The sequence below is a fragment of the Oncorhynchus masou genome, chromosome 28 (genome assembly GCF_036934945.1).
Source record: "Oncorhynchus masou masou isolate Uvic2021 chromosome 28, UVic_Omas_1.1, whole genome shotgun sequence".
Lineage (NCBI taxonomy): Eukaryota > Metazoa > Chordata > Actinopteri > Salmoniformes > Salmonidae > Oncorhynchus > Oncorhynchus masou.
In genome coordinates this window covers 51,681,160-51,701,117 of record NC_088239.1, presented here as the reverse complement: position 1 = coordinate 51,701,117, position 19,958 = coordinate 51,681,160, and the positions used below count along the sequence as shown (strand labels likewise).

At 40.8% G+C, this 19,958-nt stretch overlaps 2 protein-coding genes across 3 annotated transcripts; one reads left to right on the top strand and one right to left on the bottom strand.

Annotated features, from left to right (window-relative positions):
• Nucleotides 1-5: 5 nt before the first annotated feature.
• On the bottom strand, nt 6-10,903 carry morn3 (MORN repeat containing 3). Of its 2 annotated transcripts, none has more exons than XM_064942494.1 (6): nt 10,829-10,903; nt 8,895-9,041; nt 1,187-1,344; nt 883-1,042; nt 331-515; nt 6-192 (listed from the first exon to the last, which is right to left on the bottom strand). In XM_064942494.1, the coding sequence occupies exons 2-6, from the start codon at nt 9,037-9,039 to the stop codon at nt 130-132; spliced, it is 711 nt and encodes a 236-aa protein (XP_064798566.1). In that variant the 5' UTR covers nt 9,040-9,041; nt 10,829-10,903; the 3' UTR covers nt 6-129. The 2 variants fall into 2 exon arrangements, with proteins under 2 accessions (XP_064798566.1, XP_064798565.1); XM_064942493.1 differs by lacking the exon at nt 10,829-10,903 and adding an exon at nt 9,442-9,901.
• On the top strand, nt 9,873-19,081 carry LOC135517847 (transmembrane protein 120B-like). The gene is made up of 12 exons (XM_064942498.1): nt 9,873-10,000; nt 10,844-10,962; nt 11,092-11,208; nt 11,301-11,360; nt 11,459-11,554; nt 11,650-11,739; nt 11,863-11,928; nt 12,089-12,150; nt 12,296-12,388; nt 15,583-15,647; nt 15,970-16,038; nt 16,435-19,081. The coding sequence occupies exons 1-12, from the start codon at nt 9,938-9,940 to the stop codon at nt 16,549-16,551; spliced, it is 1,017 nt and encodes a 338-aa protein (XP_064798570.1). The 5' UTR covers nt 9,873-9,937; the 3' UTR covers nt 16,552-19,081.
• The last annotated feature ends 877 nt before the right edge of the window (nt 19,082-19,958 follow it).

Here is a 19,958-nt window from a genome sequence, read left to right as displayed (position 1 = left end):
CCTCATGATGATGTGCTCTCTTTATTCATTACATGATGGCATTTAACAGCATGGTAAGTGAGCATGGTGTCCAGAGATCAGCAGAGATGGAGCACTTTGGGGTGTTCTGATGTTCTTCTTTGGCTTGTCCTATTCACTGTGGAATGTTGATTGTGTTTCCATTAAAACTGATCTCACATCCAACAGATGTACCTTAAATAGAGAAAAGGGGGAGACTTCACTATACAGTGAATTGATATTCACATAAGCAGGTAAAGTGGCTTGGCTCAACACTTGCAACACCCGGTAAAGACAAACCTCTTAAAATACTTCAAAAGACAACGTATGTACCTTAGGAATTGGGTATATTGTTGGTGTTGGTGCCTCAGCTCTTCCAAAGTCAGAGACTGTTCCACATTTGGCCACTCCGTCCACCCAGAAGCCCTCATAAAGCTGACCTTTGTCCAGGTAAAAGAACTTTCCATGCCCATTCTTCTTCCCATACTTCCAGTTGCCTTCATACCTGTTTTCATTGGCTTCAAAACAAATGAGAGACAATTACAATTACTTCATCTTTCTCACCCATCCACTGCACACTCTGGAAATCAACTTTTTTTTGTCTTCCACACACCCCTGACAACAGTCATTACTTTTTTTTTAAATGGTTGTTTTTTTCAAATGTAACCTTTTAACTAGGCAACTCAGAACATATTCTTATTTACAATGATGGCCTACCGGGGAACAGTGGGTTAACTGCCTTGTTCAGGGGCAGAACGACAGATTTCTTGTCAGCTCAAGGATTCAATCCGGCAACCTTTCGGTTACTGGCCAACGCTCTAACAACTAAACTACCTGCCGCCCCAGTCATGAGATAGTCTAAAATGTAAAATAATGTGCCCTTACCGAGACGAAGCATGCCCTGTCCGTGATGTTTGTTTTTCAGCCATTCTCCCTCATATATGTCCCCATTGTCATAATACATCCTGCCCCAGCCACTCTTCTGATCCTCACTCCATTCTCCCTCATAGCATGCAGTGTCACTGTAGAAGTAGGTCCCAAACCCCTAAGGTAGATGAGAAGACATAGAAACCTGCCCTTGTTTCACTGAGGCCAGGTGTCTTATAATAAATGAAGAAATATAATAGGCCTAGGTTAACATTATTTACATTCTTAGCCTAACAAAACAAACATTGTCCTGTGTACATACATGCTTTTTGTCATTTTCCCATCCACCTGAGTATTCCCTTGAATATTCATTGGTTACAGACAGGAGTTTGCTGTAGGTCCCATATCCATCACGTTTGCCATATTTCCAGTCTCCATCATAAATGGCCCCGGCCTTCTTCCAAATTTGAGTTCCTTTGCCTAGAAAAATTAAAGGAACAGGGAGAAAAGCCACCCACATATTCATTGCAGATTTTTAAAAATAGGTCTAGCTGTTAACAAATTAAGTGGTGATCAATACTATTGAAGTTATAGTGGGAAAGAAAAAAAGTTATCTACAGTACCTGACAACTTTGGACACACCTACTCAATCCAAGGTTTTTCTTTATTTTTACTCTTTTCTACATTATAGAATAATAGTGAAGACATCAAAACTATAAAATAACAGATATGGAATCATGTAGTAAGCAAAAAAGCGTTAAACAAATCAAAATATTTTATATTTGAGATTCTTCAAAGTAGCCACCCATTACCTTGATGACAGCTTTGCACACTTGGTATTCTCTCAACCAGCTTCATGAGGTAGTCACCTGGAATGCATTTCAATTAACAGGTGTGCCTTGTTAAAAGTTGATTTCTGGAATTTCTTTCCTTCTTAATGCGTTTGAGCCAATCAGTTGTGTTGTGACAAGGTAGGGGTGTTATATAGAAGATAGTCCTATTTGGTAAAATACCAAGTCCATATTATGGCATGAACAGCTCAAATAAGAAAAGAGAAACGACACGACATCATTACTTTAAAATATAAAGGTCCGTCAATATGGAAAATTTCAACAACTTTCCAAAACCATCAAGCACTATGATGAAATTAGCTCTCCTGAGGACTGCCACATGATTGATTTGATTTGGATCTCTTTTAGTCCTCATTTCGACTAATCTTCCAAGAGTCCTTAAACATAAAAATACAATTTATAATACGATCACATTCTCACATATAACACACTGCTACAAACAAGACATAATACACTAACATATTGACCCGATTAATACCCTAACAGTCTAACAAGATAGATTGATTCTTCATCGACCATAGTCCAGCACAACTTTCCTATGTATTATATTTAAATGGTTTTAATGTATTGTTTGAATTTATATATTGAAAGGTTTCTGGTTTGCTCAGCTAAATTATTCAATTTCTTTATTGGTCTAAATCGAAATGTTCTTTTGCCTACTTCTCTTTTCTGTCTGGATAACACATAGATGGTGGACAATCTATTCCTATTATTTACTGAATGTCTGTCTCTTACCAACATTCTCTTTTGTCCAAATTATTTAATGATCCACTAAATCAAATGCTTCACTAAAATCTAAAAATAATACTCCACAAAGCTGCTATTATCCATAGCATTGAGCCAATGGTCAGTCATGTCAACCAATGCAGTGGTAGTGGAATGTTTTTTTGCGATAAGCATGCTGATTGGCTGTAATCAGATCATTCTTTTCCATGTACTCCCATATTTGTGGACTCACAATACCCTCCAATATCTTACTGAGTGAAGGGAGTCGACTAATTGGTCAACTACTGGGAGGAGTAATTGTTTTTTTGCTGTCTTTCAGGATAGAACACAGTTTAACATGCTTCCATACATTTACAAATGTCCCCTTTTCCAGTGACCAATTAAATATGTATTTCAGTGGAGCAGCATAGCGAAGTAAAAAATTGTCCATAAGATCATAACCTGTAGATTTACCATTGGGTAATGACTTCAATAGGTTTAACACCTCTACTGACACCATTTGTAGAGTAAAAGAGCATGTTGTTTTGCTCATAATATGATCATCAATCCATTGGACAATAGCTTGTTTGGAAGAATGGGTGTTTACATTATCACTCAGTAAATACATTTTCTTTGTAAAAAAAAAAAACTGCAAAATTATTGGCAAAATCAGCTGGTTTTGTTATTGTTCTCCCATCAATCTCCACACTAGATGGGTATGATGAAATAGATGTATCAAGTAAGCCCTTCACTGTATTCCATACCTTTTTACAACCACTAAAAGCATTTTTGTAAAATAATGTTTTTTTCTTACGATTTAAGTTAACTGCATAATTACGTAATGTTCTATAATTCTGTTCATCAATTTCTAGTTCATATTTGGCTGCTAAGACTTTTGCCATATTTCTTTGAGAAAAAGCCGCACCCAGTTCTTCATCAATCCATGGAGATTGACGAACCTCAACTGTACTCTTTCTTACTGGTGCATGATGGTCCATTACCTCAGTGAGCAAATCAATAAAGCTTTCAGTAGTGTGATTTAAATCATCCTCTAGATAAATCAGCACCCAGGGTACAGCAGCCAAATCATTTTGAAATAGCTCATGATTACATTTTTAAAAAATTATCATGACCACAATCCTTTGGGGTTTCTTTGGAACATTGGTGTTCATGGTAATGGCCACAATATTATGGTCTGTCCAGCCCACTAGCATTGATCTGGCTTTTAAGCATTGCAATGGTATATTACAGAAGATCAGATCAATGCATGTATCTGAACGGTGACCCAACTTAGTTGATGATCTAGTAGTATCATTAACCATTTGTTTCAAACCACAGTTCTCGGCATATCTCATCAATTTAGTTATATTTGAATTATTATGATCCTTCCAATTTATATTAAAATCACCCAAGATAAATACATCTCTGTTATTATCTGTGGCCTGGTCAAACCCAGTGCATAAGTCATCCAGATAGGACACCTTAGAGCTAGGCCTATACACACAACCTATCAATATGGGTGCCTGGTGAGGCAGATGTACTTGAGCCCATAGTGCCTCTTTTTGACATACATTAAGGTCATCGCTCCTCTCAAAAGGTATATAATTTTGAATGTACAGTGCTACACCCCCACCATTCCTATTCCTGTCCCTTCGAAGTAAACTATATTCATGAATGTTAATTTGCCCATCATTTACAGATCAGGAAAGGAAGACCTAGAATTACCTCTGCTGCAGAGGATAAGTTCATTAGAGTTACCAGCCTCAGAAATTGCAGCCAGAATAAATGCTTCACAGAGTTCAAGTAACAGACACATCTCAACATCAACTGTTCAGAGGAGACTGCGTGAATCATGCCTTCATGGTCGAATTTCTGCAATGAAACCACTACCAAGGACACCAATAAGAAGATACTTGCTTGGGCCAAGAAACACGAGCAATGGACATTAGACTGGTGGAAATCTGTCCTTTGGTCTGAGGAGTCTAAATTTGAGATTCATTGTTCTAACCGCTGTGTCTTTGTGAGACGCAGAGTAGGTGAACAGATGATCTCCACTTGTGGTTCCCACCCTGAAGCATGGAGGAGGAGGTGAGATGGTGTGGGGGTGCTTTGCTGGTGACACTGTCTGTGATTTATTAAGAATTCAAGGCACACTTAACCAGCATGGCTACCACAGAATTCTGCAGCAATATGCCATCCCATCTGGACTGTCCATTAATCACGGTACTCCATTCTGCTTGTTTATGTTTTATCTGTCGGCCCCAGCCGCACTCAGTCTCTGTGTGTAGTTAATCCAACCCTCCCTGCCTAGTCAACCCCATTTTACCTGCTGTTGTTGTGCTAGCTGATTAGCTGTTGTTGTCTCACCTACTGTTTTAGCTAGCTCTCCCAATTCAACACCTGTGATTACTGTATGCCTCCCTGTATGTCTCTCTCAAATGTCAATATGCCTTGTATACTGTTGTTCAGGTTAGTTATCATTGTTTTAGTTTACAATGGAGCCCTTAGTTCCACTCTTCATACCCCTGATACCCCCTTTGTCCCACCTCCCACACATGCGGTGACCTCACTCATTACAACCAGCATGTCCAGAGAGGCAACATATCTCTTCATTACCCAGTGCCTGGGCTTACCTCCGCTGTACCCGCACCCCACCATACCCCTGTCTGCTCATTATGCCCTGAATATATTCTACCATGCCCAGAAATCTGCTCCTTTTATTCTCTGTCCCCACCGCTCTAGGCGACCAGTTTTGATAGCCTTTAGCCGCACCCTCATACTACTCCTCCTCTGTTCCGCGGGTGATGTGGAGGTAAACCCAGGCCCTGCATGTCCCCAGGCACCCTCATTTGTTGACTTCTGTGATCGAAAAAGCCTTGGTTTCATGCATGTCAACATCAGAAGCTTCCTCCCTAAGTTTGTTTTACTCACTGCTTTAGCACACTCTGCTAACCCTGATGTCCTTGCCGTGTCTGAATCCTGGCTCAGGAAGGCCACCAAAAATTCTGAGACTTCCATACCCAACTATAACATTTTCCGTCAAGATAGAACTGCCAAAGGGTGAGGAGTTGCAGTCTACTGCAGAGAGAGCCTGCAAAGTAATGTCATACTTTCCAGGTCCATACCCAAACAGTTCGAACTACTAATCTTAAAAATTACTCTCTCCAGAAATAAGTCTCTCACTGTTGCCGCCTGCTAACGACCTCCCTCCGCTCCCAGCTGTGCCCTGGACACCATTTGTGAACTGATCGCCCCCCATCTAGCTTCAGAGTTTGTTCTGTTAGGTGACCTAAACTGGGATATGCTTAACACCCCGGCAGTCCTACAATCTAAGCTAGATGCCATCAATCTCACACAAATCATCAAGGAACCCACCAGATACAACCCTAAATCTCTAAACAAGGGCACCCTCATAGACGTCATCCTGACCAACTGGCCCTCCAAATACACAGCAGTCAAACGACCACCCCTCATCACTGTCAAACGCTCCCTAAAACACTTCTGTGAGCAGGCATTTCTAATCGACCTGGCCCGGGTATCCTGGAAGGACACTGACCTCATCCCGTCAGTTGAGGATGCCTGGTTATTCTTTAAAAGTAACTTCCTCACCATTTTAGATAAGCATGCTCCGTTCAAAAAATGCAGAACTAAGAACAGATATAGCCCTTGGTTCACTCCAGACCTGACTGCCCTCGACCAGCACAAAAACATCCTGTGGCGGACTGCAATAGCATCGAATAGTCCCCGTGATATGCAACTGTTCAGGGAAGTCAGGAACCAATACACTCAGTCAGTCAGGAAAGCTAAGGCCAGCTTCTTCAGGCAGAGATTTGCATCCTGGAGCTCCAACTCCAAAAAGTTCTGGGACACTGTGAAGTCCATGGAGAACAAGAGCACCTCCTCCCAGCTCCCACTGCACTGAGGCTAGGTAACACGGTCACCACCGATAAATCCATGATTATCGAAAACTTCAACAAGCATTTCTCAACGGCTGGCCATGCCTTCCGCCTGGCTACTCCAACCTCGGCCAACAGCTCCGCCCCCGCCCCCCCCGCAGCTACTCGCCCAAGCCTCTCCGGGTTCTCCTTTACCCAAATCCAGATAGCAGATGTTCTGAAAGAGCTGCAAAACCTGGACCCGTACAAATCAGCTGGGCTTGACAATCTGGACCCTCTATTTCTGAAACTATCTGCCGCCATTGTCGCAACCCCTATTACCAACCTGTTCAACCTCTCTTTCATATCGTCTGAGATCCCCAAGGATTGGAAAGCTGCCGCAGTCATCCCCCTCTTCAAAGGGGGAGACACCTTGGACCCAAACTGTTACAGACCTATATCCATCCTTCCCTGCCTATCTAAGGTCTTCGAAAGCCAAGTCAACAAACAGGTCACTGACCATCTCGAATCACACCGTACCTTCTCCGCTGTGCAATTTGGTTTCCGAGCCGGTCACGGGTGCACCTCAACCACGCTCAAGGTACTAAACGATATCATAACGGCCATCGATAAAAGACAGTACTGTGCAGCCGTCTTCATCGACCTTGCCAAGGCTTTCGACTCTGTCAATCACCATATTCTTATCGGCAGACTCAGTAGCCTTGGTTTTTCTGATGACTGCCTTGCATGATTCACCAATTACTTTGCAGACAGAGTGCAGAGTGTCAAATCGGAGGGCATGCTGTCCGGTCCTCTGGCAGTCTCTATGGGGGTGCCACAGGGTTCAATTCTCGGGCCGACTCTTTTCTCTGTATATATCAATGATGTTGCTCTTGCTGCGGGCGATTCCCTGATCCACCTCTACGCAGACGACACCATTCTATATACTTCAGGCCCGTCCTTGGACACTGTGCTATCTAACCTCCAAACAAACTTCAATGCCATACAACACTCCTTCCGTGGCCTCCAACTGCTCTTAAACGCTAGTAAAACCAAATGTATGCTTTTCAACCGTTCGCTGCCTGCACCTGCACGCCTGACTAGTATCACCACCCTGGATGGCTCCGACCTTGAATATGTGGACATCTATAAGTACCTAAACATCTCCAATCGAAAATCAAATCCAGAGTCGGCTTTCTATTCCGCAACAAAGCCTCCTTCACTCATGCCGCCAAACTTACCCTAGTAAAACTGACTATCCTACCGATCCTCGACTTCGGCGACGTCATCTACAAAATAGCTTCCAACACTCTACTCAGCAAACTGGATGCAGTTTATCACAGTGCCATCCGTTTTGTCACTAAAGCACCTTATACCACCCACCACTGCGACTTGTATGATCTAGTCGGCTGGCCCTTGCTACATATTCGTCGCCAGACCCACTGGTTCCAGGTCATCTACAAGTCCATGCTAGGTAAAGCTCCGCCTTATCTCAGTTCACTGGTCACGATGACAACACCCACCCGTAGCACGCGCTCCAGCAGGTGTATTTCACTGATCATCCCTAAAGCCAACACCTCATTTGGCCGCCTTTCGTTCCAGTTTTCTGCTGCCTGTGACTGGAACGAATTGCAGAAATCGCTGAAGTTGGAGACTTTTATCTCCCTCACCAACTTCAAACGTCTGATATCTGAGCAGCTAACCGATCGCTGCAGCTGTACATAGTCTTATCGGTAAATAGCCCACCCAATTTTACCTACCTCATCTCCATACTGTTTTTATTTATTTACTTTTCTGCTCTTTTGCACATCAATATCTCTACCTGTACATGACCATCTGATCATTTATCACTCCAGTGTTAATCTGCAAAATTGTAATTATTTGTCTACCTCCTCATGCCTTTTGCACACAATGTATATAGACTCTTTTCTTCTACTGTGTTATTGACTTGTTTATTGTTTACTCAATGTGTAACTCTGTGTTGTCTGTTCACACTGCTATGCTTTATCTTGGCCAGGTCGCAGTTGCAAATGAGAACTTGTTCTCAACTAGCCTACCTGGTTAAAATAAAGGTGAAATAAAAAAATTTAAATCTGGTTTGCGCTTAGTGGGACTATCATTTGTTTTTCAACAGGACAATGACCTAACACACCTCCAAGGCTGTATTAGGGCTATTTGACCAAGAAGGAGAGTGACGGAGTGCTGCATTAGATGACCCGGCCTCCACAATCACCTGACCTCAATCCAATTGAGATGGTTTGGGATGAGTTGGACCGCAGAGTGAAGGAAAAGCAGCCAACAAGTGATCAGCATATGTGGGAACTCCTTCAAGACTGTTGGAAAAGCATTCAGGTGAAGCTGGTTGAGAAAATGCCAAGAGTTTATTATTCTACAATATAGAAAAAAATAAAGACAAACACTTGAATGAGTAGATGTGTCCAAACCTTTGACTGGTACTGTATGTTCTTAGAATCTGTTGAAAGATTATTTTTTTTAAATTGGTGAGAACCAATCACAGCCCATGTGTCTGAATGGTTACACAGTAAGCCTAGGCCTAATACTTGGTGTGTGGAAAATCTATGTCATGCTACAGTAGTACCATGCTTCTTGCTGTCCAGCCAATCCCCGGTGTATTCATCTCCATTGACTGAATAAACAGTGTGTCGCAGTCCACACTTTTGTGCCTTTCTGTCCCATAATTTTGACAGGGGCTCCACTTTTCGAGGTTTCTTCAGATGAGGCATGGCTGTAAGCAGAACATACATGATTTTCAAACATTGTTTGAAAAAGTTATTAACTTAAAGGCACAATCCTTAATCAATTTACAGCATAACTGCAGCCCCACCACCAACTGGTTTGGAGGATGCTGTAGAAATAAATGTATCTGGTAACCACTAGACTACAGCTATGGATGCAAAGACTTGACAGTCCATTCATGGAACAGGTAGTTGAAAATAGTTTATCATTTGAAGCTAGCTATAGCTACATTGTTTGTTTACAATGACTGATCAAATGACAACCAAAACTGAAACAAAATAAGAACATTTCGCAGATTATGCCAACAAGGTTAGCTAGCTAGCTAGCAAATGTGACATTTTTATACATTACTTTTACATCTAAAAATAATGTATTAACTCAAATTGTACCTCGTATGTGTCCAAGCGAACGACTCCTTTTTAGCTCAATCCACTTGTCTTTTCAATTTTCAAAGTGAAGTCAAATTTAACATTAGGTCAACATAGCTGGTTAGCTAGTGAGGTGGTAAAAGACAAGCGAGGCAACAATGACCAAGCGTCCTATCCCCATAGCAACCAACTTGCATAGATGTATAAATACTAGATTTCGTTCGGGCTGAGAAATCTCAGTTTTTGTAAATGTGTCATTATATTGCCCTCAAAATCATTATTCAAAACATTCATACAAATACAGTTATGTTTATGAAAATGTTACTGTAGTAGGGGTTCCTGTCTAGTAAGTTTGTTTCTGCACTTTAGAACAAGTGACGACACAAATGTACATTTTTCAGTAGTAGGCGGTCGGACGCATGCGCTCTAAATGAAATAAGAAAATAATCGTGGACAGCTGTACTGGCCGTTGGAGGTTCTGTACAGTGGGAGTCGGCGAGTGCCGCTTACTGACACAATGTCACTGCAAAGGTGTCAAACTGAATGGAGAGAAATTGACCAAGAATATCAACAGTTACAGGTAGGCCTATGTGAAGCCAGTTTGATAACTAACTAGGTGCGTGGAATGACGTGGACTACCGCCAGTTCAGAAAGAGAGGTTGGAGGATGATAACTGATATAACGTTACTATTGTCAGCTCAGCTAGCTTTCTAGCTAGTTTAGCTAACCCAGCCAACATGGCTAGACGCTAGCTAGCATACTAACTTGATAAAGGGTACTTTTGACACAACATCAGGCATTTTTGTACACAATATGTTGTATTTAGGAACTTTCCAATATAACTAATTCGTATACTGCGGTATCTGCAAGTCAGATTTACTTCAAGTGGTACAGCTAGCTTTTAATATCCGCACATTTGAACAATGAATGGCGAATGTTCGCTAACGTTAATTATCTAGCAATAATAACGTTCGCCTGTTAAAGTCCTTATAACCAGCAAACTAGCTAGCCAACTCCGATTAATAACAATGATTAGGTAACGTTAGTTGTGTTTAAGTGAAATCCACCAAGTTTTCACTTCGGCGCAGTTAAATCAGTCAACCAATGCGGATAAGTAGCAAATAAATGTGTAGTCGTCTTCCTCCCCTCTTAAACGTTATTTCCTTCTTAATTGCTACCATTTGAAACGACTGGATAGGTTTCAATGATATTGTAATATTGCCTTCCATCCACCTGTCATATACTGCTAGATCAGCCACTGAGACAGCATCAAACTGCAAGAATAAAAGGGGGATCTGTCCTAGACCTTATCCATCACGGCTTGTCTAAATTTGGAATTTGAAAATAATTGCCTGACAGTTATCAACATATTTGAGTACTGGTGAGCAATGTGCAGTCATTTGCTTACCATTCTTATTTCTAGGAAACTCACAAAGTGTACAGACAGAAGCTCGATGAGCTCACCAACCTCCAGGCAACATGCAGCAGTGCCATTAGTAAACAGAGGAAGGGTCTAAAAGACCTCCGGCACAGTCTGTGCAAGTAAGTAGCCTATTATTAGTGCTGGCAGCTTGCAGTTATTGACAAAGAATGGTCCATCCAGTCTTGTTTTCCTGTACCAAAGGTCCTCATAATTAGGACCTGAGCATTTAGTGTGTTGTTCTCCTACAGATGTACAAAAACAAGCGATGAGAAAGAAACCGAACTGATCAAAGACATCCAAATGCAAATTAAAGACAAAGAACATTTCTTCTTTGATATGGAAGCCTATTTGCCAAAGAAGAATGGGTCAGTGTATTTGAGGACATGGTCATTTTTTGGTTGGTTACAGATTTGATGCAGTTTGTCATTAGAGGGTGTAAAAGTATGTCTCTTTTCAGATTGTACTTAAATTTGGTCCTTGGCAATGTGAATGTCACACTCCTCAGCAACCAGGCTAAGTAAGTGTGTTGCTTCAGCTTTAACAAAATATCTGTATTCAGTCACATCTGTTTGGTTGCTGCATCTGATTCCTTGTTGCATCTTTTCGCTCGAGCAGATTTGCCTACAAAGATGAATATGAGAAGTTCAAGCTTTGCATGACAATAATCTTGATGTTTGCTGCCATAACCTGTCTCTTCTTGTTCAATTACCGGTGAGTTGGTTATATTATACATTTTGATGTTTCCTCGTAGCATCTTTTAATGTTTCGTTAAAGCAAGGTAGTTGTAAATGTCTGTTTTGTTTCAGTGTCACAGATGAAATCTTCAACTTCTTGCTGGTTTGGTACTATTGCACTTTGACCATAAGGGAAAGCATCCTCATGAGCAATGGGTCTCGGTGAGCTACTAAGCTTTTTACGTGACCAAATTATTTATTTACTCCGTGAGATTCAAATAATAGACTAGCATGTCGATCTAGTTCTGCTTCTTTATTCTAATTCCACTCAATGTGTCCTTTCAGGATCAAAGGGTGGTGGGTCTCCCATCATTACGTCTCTACCTTCCTATCAGGTGTAATGCTTACCTGGTAAGTCCTTTTTATTTATTTTCAACTTTGAACATTTTCATTAATTGCTGTCGGTCAAAATCGATTGGCAGTTATCCTCAAAGGTTGCTTGACGAGCAGTTTGATTGATAAATGTTATTTGATTGCCGGTATTAATTGGTTCCTCTGTTTCTTCTCAAAGGCCAGAGGGGTCCATGTATCAGATGTTTAGAAGTCAATTCCTTGCCTTCTCCATTTATCAGAGTAAGCATCTACTTTCTCATTTTATCTTCATGTGTTGAGTGTTTTGAAAACAAGTCGCACAATATAAGTCCATGTCATTACTCATATATGATTGATTGTAAAAGTATTTGATTGATTTGTTGAAATTCATCCCTGTGTTTTTCAGGCTTTGTGCAGTTTCTTCAATATTACTATCAAAGTGGCTGCTTATACAGGTTACGAGCTTTGGGGGAAAGAAATCAGTTGGACCTCACAGTGGGTAAGATGAGTTCATTTTCAGTTAAGTCAGTTTCTAAGGCTTGCTTATTGGTTATGACTTAGGAAGACTTTTGAACCATTAAGTCACAACCCAAATTGATAAAATAAAAATTTAAAGGCTGTATAAAATAAATAATACATACTGAGCTATATTGTATGCTAAAAAAATAGAACATTGTGTGTTTGCATTTGTTGGATGACATGAAAATAAAGCTCTTTGGCCACTCACACCACTCGCATATACAGAAAAAAAATCCATGCCTACTGTAAAATATAGTGCAGGGGGGGGGGGGGTTTGCTTCATTAAACTGTCGCCAGTTCAAGTAAACCCTATTCCTTGGCCAGAGTGTCCAGTGTGCGCTCAAACGCTTCAAGAGCAAAACGCTCTGAATTTGCGAACGCCCAGAGCACTCCAGCGTGAATTTACGAATGCATCACAATAATCTGGAAATATTCTCTATGGAGGAATGGTCTCTTAAGATCCCTTCCAATGTGGTCTCCAATCTCATAAAACATTTTAGAAAAAGGCTCTGTGCCGTTGTCCTCGCAAAGGGGAAGGTGCAGGAGTATTGAAAACACGGGTGCCAATAATTCTGACCCCTATCTTTTTGAGAATATTTTTTTTATTACTTATTAAATAAAATATTTCTCTCTGAGCAATTGTATAAAATGATATAATTTTTGCATAAAATATCTCATTACTTTAGTCTTTTTTTCTCTCTCTCATCTTGATCAAGGGTGCCAGTAATTTCAGTCATGCCTGTAAATCAAATAACATTTTATTGGTCACCAACACATGGTTAGCAGATGTTATTGCGAGTGTAGCACAAGCATTTTGCTTCTAGTTCTGACAGCAGTAATATCTAACAGTACTCTAACAATTCCACAACAACTACCTAATACACACAAATCTAAGTAAAGGGATGGAATAAGAATATATGGATGAGCGATGACCGAGCGGGCATAGGCAAGATGGTATAGAATACATACGAGGAGAGTAATGCAAGACATTATTAAAGTGACTAGTGATCCATTTATTGAAGTGGCCAATGATTTCATGTCTGTATGTTGGCAGCAGCCTCTCTGTGTTAGTGATGGTTGTTTTAACAGTATGATGGCCTTGAAAGAAGCTGTCTCTGGGTCCCAGCTTTGATGCACCTCGCCTTCTGGATGGTAGCGGGGTGAACATGCAGTGGGTCGGGTGGTTGTTGTCCTTGATCTTTTTGGCCTTCCTATGACACCGGGTGCTGTAGGTGGCATGGAGGGCAGGTAGTTTGCCCCGTGTGATGCATTATGCAGACCGCACCACCCTCTGGAGAGCCTTGCGTCTGTGCGCGGTGCAGTTGCCGTACCAGGCGGTGATACAGCCTGACAGGATGCTCTTAATTGTGCATCTGTCAAAGTTTTAGGTGTTAAGCCAAATTTCTTTAGCCTCCTAAGGTTGAAGAGGCGCTGTTGCGACTTCACCACACTCTCTGTGTGAGTGGACCATTTCTGTTTGTCTGTGACGTGTACGCCGAGGAACTTGAAGATTTCCACCTTCTCCACTGCTGTCCTGTCGATGTGGAAAGGGGGGTGCACCCTCTGCTGTTTCCTGAAGTCCACGATCATCTCCTTTGTTTTGTTGACGTTGAGTGCGAGGTTATTTTCCTGATACCACACTCAGTGCCCTCACCTCCTTCCTTTAGGCTGTCTCGTCATTGTTGGTAATCAAGCCCACTACTGTAGTGTCGTCTGCAAACTTGATGATTGAGTTGGAGGCGTGCATGTCCACGCAGTCATGGGTGAACAGGGAGTACAGGAGGAGGCTGAGCACGCACCCTTGTGGGGCCCCAGTGTTGAGGATCAGCGAAGAGGTGTTTCCTACCTTCACCACCTGGGGGCGGCCCGTCAGGAAGTCCAGGACCCAATTGCACAGGGCGAGGTTGAGACCCAGGCCCTCAAGCCTAATGATGAGCTTGGAGTGTACAATGGTGTTGAATGCTGAGCTGTAGTCAATGAACAGCATTCTTACATAGGTATTCCTCTTGTCCAGATGGGATAGGGCAGTGTGATGGTGATTGCATCATCTGTGGGCCTATTGGGGGTGGTAAGCAAGTTGAAGTGGGTCTAGGGTGGCAGCTAAGGTGGAGGTGAGTCTCCCAAAGCACTTCATGATGACAGAAGTGAGTGCTACTGGGCGATAGTCATTTAGTTCTGTTTCCTTTGTGTTCTTGGGTACAGGAACAATGGTGGCCATCTTGAAGCATGTGGGGACAGCAGACTGGGATGGGGAGATTGAATATGTTTGTAAACACACCAGTCACCTGGTCTGCACGTGCTCTGAGGACGCGGCTAGGGATGCCGTCTTGGCCGGCAGCCTATTGAGTGTTGACACGTTTAAATGTCTTACTCACGTCGGCCATGGAGAGGGAGAGCCTGCAGTCCTTGGTAGTGGGCTGCATCGGTGGCGCAGTATTATCCTCAAAGCAGGCAAAGAAGGTGTTTAGTTTGTCTGGAAGCAAGACGTGGCTGGTTTTCTTTTTGTAGTCTGTGATTGCCTGTAGACCCTGCCACATACGTCTCGTGTCTGAGCCGTTGAATTGCGACTCCACTTTGTCCCTATACCGACATTTCTCTTGTTTGATTGCCTTGCGGTGGGAATAACTACACTGTTTGTATTCCCTGTACAATACATTTGCATGTGTTTTAATAGTTCTTACAAAGAAGTGGGCCACAAGCAACCCCATGACTGGAAAAATGGGACAAAGGTGATGTTTTAACCTTGAGCAAGTCTCTACTCTTCCATTTTGAGTGATGTCCCAGTTGTCGGAATGCCCTGCATGAGTTCACACACATCCTCTTTTAATCAAAGTTTATATTTCTACTGCCCAAAAGTCCAATTATGATAGACTAGTAAAATATATTTAGTGAAAGCTTGCTGACCAGAGGGAGCGAATGGACAACATTTTGCAATCAGTTTGCAGCTGCCCTTTGAACATAGTATTGGTCAAGAGGATAAAGGTTTTGTCCCTCTTGTTTAGCTGTTTTTGATATAGCTTACTTTACTCTACCATGTGTTTTAGTCTAATGATTAACCTGTACTCCTGACAAAGCAAGTTGAACTGGATGTAAACATACGGTCTTTCGGGAAGGTTATGCATTATTCAATGTTCTGGATCTTCCACCTTTTTATTAATTGTTTCTGTTTTGCAGAGGGGTTCCAGTCATGGATGTGGAGAGGGCTCACCTTCCTCTTGCCATTCCTCTTCTTTGGACATGTAAGTCTAACACAACTGTACTAAAATGGTTATCCAGGGATGAGGTCTGAGTGTGTGCCAGCTTGTTTCACACAGACTAGGATGAGGTGTTATGGGGGAAGAGAGTGGAGTGGGGAGACTTGAAGAAGTTAAAAGACGGTATTGCAAAATCTGTCACACTTGTAAAATAAGTGTTGCCCAACATGATTGCGAAGCTTACGTTTTGTTCCTTATTTCAGCTGTTTATACTTTTACATGTACACACGCCAGCTGCCTTGCTTGTGTTCTTGAATAAGGTTTTAGGTCTTAGACTGAACTTTTCTCTCTCGAATCCCATTCACAGTTCTGGCAGCTGTACAATGCTTTGACCCTGTTTCGGTTGGCAGGACATAAAGACTGTAAAGAGTGGCAGGTAAGGACATAAATACTACCATCCAATCTCTGTAAAATCCCTTGTTTTCATATAGAATACAGTACAACATGCCTCTACATCCACCCCTGTCTCGTTACAAGACTACTCTCTACTCAGTCACTGGCCACATCATCATGATGATGCAAAATGCATCCATTTTGTGTCATCATGAAGTAGCTGGTAACACTTTGCTTTTTAAAAGCCCAATATCTTAACTTCACTACTGACATGCCACATTTTTGGAACTGTGTATTAAAATAAAAATAATTTAGAATGACACCTGTGATGTCATTGTACTAGATGTCCTCAATGGAAGGTTTAACTTCCAGTGTCAGTAGTCTTGTAAAGATATTCAGCATAAATGTGATTTCTTTAATGCCTTTTTGTGTATTTCAGGTATTTATGTTGGCACTGACATTTCTTGTCCTATTCCTGGGGAATTTTCTTACCACATTGAAAGTTGTTCGCCATAAAGTCCAGGAAAACTCAGAGAAAGTGCAAAAGCAAGAGTGAATACAAGTCTGACTACAGCTCAGACTCCCAAGTGGCCAGTGACCATGAAACAAAATGGCACTTTGAAACGCACAATCGATGGGAATATGGACTGCAGGGGGTTTTTGCCGGGAAAAGACTGAGTGAAGAGAACGATGTGTCTCAGCCTTGATGACAGCTGCAACATTAACCAATAACCTTGGCTGAATGTGCTTTTGTTTCCAATAGTTTGTCGTTGTCCTTGCTACACATGCAATCACAACACAGAGCGGCCTTCTTCTGGCAGATGAACCACTGCGATCCTGGACCATTTGAGGCTTGATCCTGTAGATTTAGAGTAATTGGACAGACTTAATCATTATGGTGTGGATGTATTTAGGACAGAGCATGAACTACATGTACAGAGATCCACTCTTTAAACTATATGCAACTAAACAAAGATGGGTAGCATTAGGTCATGAGAAGAGGTTAGATTTACCTACAAAGTATATGTACTGTCAATACTTCACACAGTGGTTTTCGGTATGGAATATTTGAATACATCCATGGCACAGCAATTTTCACTGTTCGCAACTACAAGTGTCTCGTTTTGATATATTCTTCAGTAAAGATGCATTGAACTATACAATTCTCCCGGTGTGCTGTTTGAAAGTAAACATGTTTCTTTTCTCTGGATATTGACATGTTGATGCGGGTACATCTTATAAAAAGAACTAAAGCCTGCTTTTTATTTTAGCAATGTACCAGCCAGGACTTGTTAACTGATCATAGACATTTACAGACTTTAACAGGACTACCATTGTTTGGGTTGATTTGGCAACCATAAATTACAGCTGTTCTATTTTTAAATAATACTATTTTAAATAATGAATATACTAATACATGTCAAGGTTTTAGAATACAAGGATTTTATTTCCCTTCTGTAATGCACCTTGTTAAACTGAGTTCCTGGAGTCTTAACTTCAGTGGATTCAGAATTAAGACAAATCCACTTTTAAATAATTCCTGTAATCTAGTTCAAAATGATAACCCTTTCAATTAATGATTATTTGAGTCCTGTCCAATTCAGGCTGTGCTGGGTGTTTTGAGTTCACCTTTGTCACAGTATGCTGCAAGTGTCTACTTCAAACAATTGCTGCTATGAGCACTGGTACTTTGAGCAAATGATTGGGAATAATGTCTTCAGTACAAATGTGCTGGCGTGATCAAGTTCTTTAACTGCTGACATACCGTATGTATTTTAACGCATCAACTCTGAACTAAGGCAAAATCTCATGCGCTTGTGTATCCCTTTTCAGTATCCTTTAACTTTGAACTGGAGTATTAGATCTGAACAACTTGGTACTTAGTGACAGCGCTCTCTAATGCCTTCTCTCCCTGTAGCCTGTCACAATTACTTGATTTTTGTTCCATTTGGAATCGATTGTTTTGTTATTGACAAAATCTAAGGTCTTGGATATTAGTCTTGTTTCCATAAAGAAGAAAAATCCATTCTACGCTTGAAGGGAGCCACTCTTTTTGTTATACTTGTCGGCAAAAGCCTGTTACTACTGACCATTAGTCCAAAGTGTTACATTCTGTTTGTAACATCAAAACTGCTGCAATGCACTACACAACAGCACCTATTTCCTCATATGTTGTGGTATTGGTTTCATGTCATGGATTGTCCCATCATAAGACTGTACCTTGTGCCTAAACGTATCACTGTAACGAGTGATTTCATTGATTCTGTCTCTGATTACAGGATGTTATCTGAGAGGCATTTATTTACATTGATATAAGGCCCTGTGTTTTGGAACTAGCAAATATTAATTGATAAGTCATGTAACAAATGTATTTGCTTAGCAAAGAAATATATACATCAGCTTTCACATTATATTCATTTGCCTATATACAGTACTACTGTAGGACATTGCTCTGTCTGTGTTTTTTCATAGCAACCACCACTAGTGGGCACTGTCATTAAACTTTAGAAAACTGCAATAGATATTTGTCCAGACTCCAGCTCTGAAAGGAACTGATGTCTATCAGCTTTCAATCACAATAGTAAATAGTTGTAAATTGTCCTGGCAATGTAAAAGGTGCAGTCTACTTATCATCCTCTGCAGAAAGGGTAAGTCGCTTACATGAACATGTGTAAAGTACTCTAAAGTAAAAATACTTTAAAGTACTAAAGTAGTTTTTTTTTTAGGAGTATCTCCACTTTACCATTTATGTTTGACTACTTCTACTCCACTACATTCCGAAAGAAAATAATGTAATTGTTACGCCATACTTTTTCTCCGACATCCAAAGTACTTGTTACATTTCAAATGCTTAGCAGGACAGGAAATTTTTCAAATTCACACTTATCAAGTGTAAGCCGTCATTGTAAATAAGAATTTGTTCTTAACCGACTTGCCTAGTTAAATGTTTGTTTTTCTTTAAATACCCCTGGTCATCCCCACTGCCTCTGATCTGGTGGGCTCACTGAACATGTGTTTTGTTTGTAAATTGTCTTAGCCAGGGGCACACTCCAACACTATCTTTTAAATTAAAAAAAAGAACCATGCTATCTGGTTTGCTTATTTATTACAAGGAATGTGAAGTGATTTATACTTTTAGTGATTTATACTTACAGTACCAGTCAAGTTTGGACATCTACTCATTAAGGTTTTTCTTTTTACTCTTTTCTACATTGTAGAATAATAGTGAAGACATCAAAACTATGAAATAACAGATGGAATCATGTAGTAACCCAAAAAATGTTTAAACAAAATCTAAATCTATTTTATATTTGAGATTCTTCAAATTAGTCACCCTTTGCCTTGACAGCTTTGCACACTCTTGGCATCCTCTCAACCAACTTTGAGGTAGTTACCTGGAATGCATTTCAATTAACAGGTGTGACATTTTTGGAATTTCTTTCCTTCTTAATGCGTTTGAGCCAATCGGTTGTGTTGTGACAAGGTAGGGGGAGGTATACAGAAGATAGGCCTATTTGGTAAAATACCAAGTCCATATTAGGGCAAGAACAGCTCAAATAAGCAATGAGAAACGACAGTCCATTACTGTTGGAAAAGCATTCCAGGTAAAACTGGTTGAGAGAATGCCAAGAGTGTACAAAGCTGTCATCAAGGCAAAGGGTGGCACCTTTGAAGATTTGAAAATGTATTTTGTTTTTAACACTTTTTTTGGTTACTACATAATTCCATGTGTTACTTCATAGTTTTGATGTCTTCACTATTGTTCTACAATGTAGAAATAGTACAAATATAGAAAAAAACTTTTGACTGGTACTGTAAATATATTTAAAAACAAATGCTTTTTTGTTCGGGTATTTTTTACTTTAACTCAAGTACAGTGCCTTGCGAAAGTATTCGGCCCCCTTGAACTTTGCGACCTTTTGCCACATTTCAGGCTTCAAACATAAAGATATAAAACCGTTT